The 6053-nt window shown below is 42.5% G+C and overlaps 1 protein-coding gene across 1 annotated transcript; it reads left to right on the top strand.

Annotated features, from left to right (window-relative positions):
• Nucleotides 1–1071: 1071 nt before the first annotated feature.
• LOC119271164 lies at nt 1072–5180 on the top strand. Its single transcript, XM_037553090.1, has 7 exons — nt 1072–1441; nt 1980–2562; nt 3289–3477; nt 3741–3806; nt 4425–4490; nt 4592–4654; nt 4824–5180. Exons 1-7 carry the CDS (start codon nt 1278–1280, stop codon nt 4965–4967), a joined length of 1275 nt encoding a protein of 424 aa, XP_037408987.1. The 5' UTR covers nt 1072–1277; the 3' UTR covers nt 4968–5180.
• The last annotated feature ends 873 nt before the right edge of the window (nt 5181–6053 follow it).

The raw sequence follows: 6053 nt of genomic DNA, 5'->3' as shown, positions 1-6053 counted from the left end.
ATGCACCACAATTACCGAGGCCGCCCCAAAGTTTCTTTCTTTCTTCCTGAAGAAAGGGATCTACCTCCTCCTGGTCCCTTAATTTACTGAAAAGAAGTAAAGTTGGCGTGCCGCAAATATATTCAAGAAAAGATTCACAACCCAGCTTTACACCTGTTGTATATACAGTTCTAAAAAAAAAACTCCATGCTGATCAGTACACAAGGTGCCATTGTAATTTAAGTCTAATTTTGATACCCGGTTTAACTAAGACAATACGAGTTATATACCACAAAGTTATACCATTGGATTTGCATTTCAAAGATGTTTTAAAAATAAACCTTTTGCAGAATATAACTCATATTTTCTTCCTTAAATCGTTGATCAAAGTTAGACTCGAATAGTGTGGGGCCTTGTATTCCGGCCGGGAGGACCTTTAACAGTTTAACTGCATAACTTCTAGCTAGTTTTGTTCTGCAATGCAATTTCTAAGTAGTTTAGTTTCTACTTGTTTTAGGACATATGTATAGCTACTCCACAACAGTTGGCGTACTAATTAGCTATGTTAATTATAACTTACTGTCACAGCTCACATATATGGTTGGTTTTCAATTAAGGACCTTTTCTACTTTCACCCGGTCGCAACATGATTTGATATGTACGTACATCTATCAACCTGTCATTCATGCATATATGTGGACAAATACAAGCTATATAGATGTTCCAAGACAGATAATTGACATACCTTGGCAGTTTGCTTGACCCGTTTTCTTTTCTGGAGAACAATGTTGTACCATGTCTGTACTAGAGGCTGACACGTACAGCTTATGGGTAATAATACAACCCCAGGGAGGGAGAGAAAGACTGTCTCTTTGTGTTGGAGCCTATGCTCCGGGATCTAAAGGCAGAGATCCTATGATCCTAGCAGAAAATGTTATAATGATTCACCTGTAATTGGCAGAGGAGAGAGAGAGTGTATGTGCAAGAGAGAGAGGAGAGATGAGAGAGGAGAGAGAGAGTCACCTTTCTTGGCTGATGCCTTGAAAGGGGTAAGAGAGAGAAAAAGTTACCCAAGATAAAAGGGTGAAAGCCTTATGAGAAAGAGAAAGGCTCATGGGCATCTCCATTTTTCAAACTCAACAGTAGCAGTACTATAGTTTCCCATTGGAGGTTGTGTTCTTGAGAAAGCTTGGAGAGAGCTAGCTGGACTGGCATTTTCTAAGCTTCCTTCCCCTCTTGGAAGTAGCACACCAAGATCTCCTAGCTTTTAATTAGTATAGCTAGTGTAGTGTAGCACCATGATGGCCTCCTCGTCTTCCTCCTCCGACCTCAGTGCGGATCACCGGCTCTTGCAAGATGACCTCCCATGGCCTTCTCCTTCTTCCATGCCGCCCCCGCTCGCTCCAGCTCTTCATCATGCTGTCGGAGGCAACCACCACCAATGGAGCCAGCCCCTAATGCTGTAAGCACCTTCTTCAATTTTGCCTATATATGTGTTCAGCAGTTTTCATCTTCACCCCTCTTTTTCTTTTCTTTTCTTTTTTTGTTGAGAAATTGTTGAAAGAGAGGATAGAATCTTCCTAATTGTTGAAAGTAGAAAATTAAGCGAGGAAGGTGTGCTCACAGTCATGGTGTTTGAGTTTGTATCCCTCTCTCAGATGCATATATGAATGATTCCTAGGATTTGGAGTTTTCTTCTGGGTTGCTTGTTTGCTAGAGTAGCACCTGGTTCTGGTTGTCCCGGTGCATTGGGAATTGTGGCGCAGCAAAATGACAAGTTCAGAGAGAGAATAAAAGAAGGGAAGAAACAAATTTAATGTGCGTGGCAAGCAACTAGTAAATCTTACTATTTTGTTGGTTTCCTACAAGAGGCGTGGTGTGTGTATGCTTCCTCTTGTCATCGTCAATCTCATGTTAGTTAGTAATTTATTTATTATGCTGGATGAATCATTAAGCAGACCACATCTATCTACACACATATATAATTGAACTCTTTGCAGTGAGCAGTTGAGTTCAGACGAGCTTGAGGCACTCCTGTCAGCACAAGTCCACCAGCATCATAGCCATAGCCAGTTGCTTGCTGCTCCATTGACAGCAAACCCTCATCATCAGCTGAGCTCACTGCTGATGATGCAAGAGCTAGGGTTCCAATGGAGTAGCAGCTGCGGCGCCGCCGATGGAGACTCGAACGAGACAGCGCAAGATGAGGTCAAAGAGGACGCCAAGCTACCAGGGCCCCTTGTGCTTCCAAGACCGTCATCGTCGTCGAGCATCGCTTACGATGACGACATGGCCGTCGACGTGCTCCCGAGCGTCAACGTCTCGCGGCTGCAGAAGATTCCATGCCCAGTCGCGGCGGGGCCTTTTGGCGGCCGCGCGGAGGCGACCCTCGAGATGCTAGCTTCGGCCAAATTCTGCAAGAGCCTGCTGGGCTGCAGCCAAGCTTCTTCGACGGTGCTGCTCCATAACGGCGGTGGGACGGCGCCATTGCTGGGGATGGGAGGGCATCATGTGGCATATGGCCCTCCTCCTCCTGTTCATCGTCTGCAAGGGCCATCCTCCATTCTCCACACCTACAACAAGGTCAGTGCTACTACTGTGTACCGTCCTCCTTGACTTAATTAAAGAGATGGGGATTTAATTGAGAGCCATGATGGAAAATGTACAATTAACGAGGTAGAGAACTGTAGGGCAGTACGACTGAATTGTGAATTTGCTGGCACAACAGTTGTATAAGTACATAGAAATTAATACTGACCCAGGGATCTAAACTCTGCTAGGTGGCTGAAAGGAAAAAAGGCCTTTTGACCATTTACTGCAAACTGGCCGATCTAGCTAGCTTAGCTGAAAGGAAAAAAAGCTTAATTTTGCTGACCCGTTTGCAAGAGGTAGCTAGATGGTACAGTACATATGCATGCAGCCTTTTGGTCTGGTGCGTGTGATGCAGCAAGCAAGCAAGCAGCTTTAGGATGGATGGATGGATCGATGGCATGGATGGGTCATCTTTTCTCTCGCCAGCCCAAAAGTACTACTATAGCATATGACCTTCTTGCAGTTCCATCCATCCATATTAACTGGTGCTTACTAATTAGTTAGTGATGATCTGCAAGGCTGCAACTAACCACTGTTGAGCAATTGCATACATGTCGTCCAGACCGATCCAGTTCGGCGATCAATGCAATTATTACAATGTAGCCAGTATCCACTCATTTTCATTTCTATATCTTGAAAATATGCAAATGTGTGTACAAGACTAGCCAATTGTGCATGCTTACTGTCCGGATGCATAATTTGGTACGACGTGTGCAGATGGGTGTGCCTGCTGCTTTATTGAGTGGAAACGGAAGCGCGCTGCAAGCAGCCACGGGGAGATCATCAGGAGGGGGAGGCCTGCACGACGAGCAGCAATTGCAAATGTTAGAAGTATCGTCGAAGAAGAAGCCTCGGCTGCTCCACTCGCGCCCCGCCACCAACAACAATATCCTCCCTTCTTTCAAGGTATGTACTACTCCTGACTACATCTCCAACATTTTCTCTATCTACTCTACTCCCAAGAGAATGTCTTGTTTTGTCTTGTCAAGTCTATTCTCCTCATGTGTGTGTGTGTTGTGCTGTGTTATGTTGGGTAGTGTGTGTGTATGTGTTGTACTGATCACAAATTCACTACTGCTCATGTGTTACTGAGCATGAGTTTACCTGCATTGCTTGTTAATTAATGAGTGAGTACCTGCACTACATGCATGTCTTGTCCTTTTTATTAGGTAAGGAAAGAGAAGCTAGGGGATAGGATTGCTGCTCTTCAACAGCTGGTCTCACCCTTCGGCAAGGTACGTACTGCTACTGGCAACAAGCTAGCTAGCTTAGCAAATTACCATTTACCACCAAAAAATTAACATGTAATTTGGTTCAGTGTTCAAACTGTGAATTGTGTTGTACTGGACTTATTTTATAATTGGAAAATTCATGGTCACAAGAATAGAGAAAAAACTGGTTAATTTATCAACAAGAAAGTAGACAAAAACTAGTTGGGTAAATGAAATATATTATCACAAGACAATACATGGCCTTATGGTAATTGTACTCTCACGAAAGTACATGACCAGCATGGTTTAGTCCTTTTCGTACTTAAATTTGTCAATAATGACAATGCTACCAAGCATATGAACCTGTATAGCCCAAAGAACAATGTTTTCAGACTGAAACGGTATTTAAGGTCAACTTGTCCTATTTATGTATGCACAGACCCTCTTGTGCTGAATTTACTCTTTGGGGTACAGACTACAGAGTACAGTTGGGCAAAAGATAAATTTGGCAAATAAATAATATTTCGACGCATAATTTACCTCTTAGATGCTTCTACATGTAGTTGATATCTTGCAAAAAAAAACAGTAATCTTCATGAAAAGGAGAATCCCTCACATGTATATCTTCCTGGCTGTGTGCAGACTGACACAGCATCAGTGCTGATGGAGGCCATTGGGTACATCAAGTTTCTTCAAGACCAGGTCGAGGTAATTCAATTAATTCTTAGTCAGGTCTAAATAATTAATGCCTCTATGTGCCATATACTAGCACTGCATCCTGACCATCATCGCTCATTTAATTCATGCAGACTTTGAGCGGGCCGTACATGAGATCAGCCAAACATAAGAAAGCCAGGACAACACAACAGCGGGTACGTAACTATTTATACTTTATGAACTTTAAATCTATTTGGAAAAAAAAATGAAAACCTGTTAATAAGCAATGGGTAGACTTAAACTGTTATATTTGCCTGATGTCCAATCTAAGAAATACTACTTGCCTGATGATGCTTACACATTGATGTTGGTTTATGTCGACAGGGGCCGTCAGACACCGGAGATCAGAAGGAGGAAGCAAAGGTTGATCTTCGTAGTAGAGGGCTGTGCTTGGTGCCTCTCGCGTGCACATCCTACGTCACCAACGAGAATGGCATCTGGGCCCCACCTAATTTTAGGGGAAACTAATCAGTGTTAGCTGCAATTAATAGATCGATCAAGCACACAGGTGTACTCTGAAAGAAAACATTAACTGATTAATTCCAGATCTCCTGAGAAAAATATGTTCTCTTTCTCTCTCCCGGGCACCGGAACGGGATGTACATATCTCCTTTGCTTTCACCATTTCGATCAAATCTCTATAGCCAAGTGAATCATCTGGAAAAAAAAAAAGAACTAGTCATGTGAAACTATGCAATTGCAGATCATGGAAGCATGCCATTGTGTCATGGAGATGTCATGCTGCTGGTTACTATGAATTTGTAACTTATTTTGTTTAGGAAAGTGTCAACCCATAAAATTAGTTGCTTGTTCTGAAGCACTGTTCACCTATCATGAATTTAAAGACTAGGCAGGAAAACAGAAAAGCAGGGGTGAGCAGTTAAGTGTCAGCTGTAGGGCTATAGCTTACCTGAGCATTAGCAGTGTGGAAGTGGACATCCACCACTCTGGTTCTGACTAAGAAATGATGAGCTCGCACATATGTAGCCACTCGTTGATTGATCTGCAAATCCAACAGGAAATATGTACATGATAAATAACTTTGAACAGAAAGATGAATAATGTTCAGAGTAGACAGGGCCAAACAGCCAATAGTATTTCAGCAAAAAAGAAGAAAGCCAGTTGTAGGTCAGTTGGTAATTTTTTGCCATGTCAAACTCAATATATCATTAAGTTGCTCATGTATTGGTGACAGCAATACACAACAAATACTCTTTTTTCAGAATAAAGTGCGCAAATCACTACCTGAAGTTCAAACAGCAGAACACTGAGAATGCACCCACCGAGCTTCAGATTCTTCCTTTCAATACATGTACACTTGATCTCACATTGCGAATACAACAAGAACTTTTGAAGAATATTCAGATGCAGGAGTTCTCTTTGTTGATGGATCAGTGTCCTGAATAACTAAATAGTGTATTATTTTGGTGCTATGCAACCCATTTCCTGCTCTGCAGCTGTATTGCAGCAACCTCATGCCGCTTATCAAAACAATGGTCCTACAAAATTAGTCGTTCAAACATCATGCAGCTCCATTGAGGCCTTCAGATGCAT

Source organism: Triticum dicoccoides, chromosome 3A (genome assembly GCF_002162155.2).
Source record: "Triticum dicoccoides isolate Atlit2015 ecotype Zavitan chromosome 3A, WEW_v2.0, whole genome shotgun sequence".
In the NCBI taxonomy this organism is placed as follows: domain Eukaryota; kingdom Viridiplantae; phylum Streptophyta; class Magnoliopsida; order Poales; family Poaceae; genus Triticum; species Triticum dicoccoides.
The sequence above is the reverse complement of the archived record's forward strand: the minus strand, read 5'-3'. Positions and strand labels throughout refer to the sequence as shown.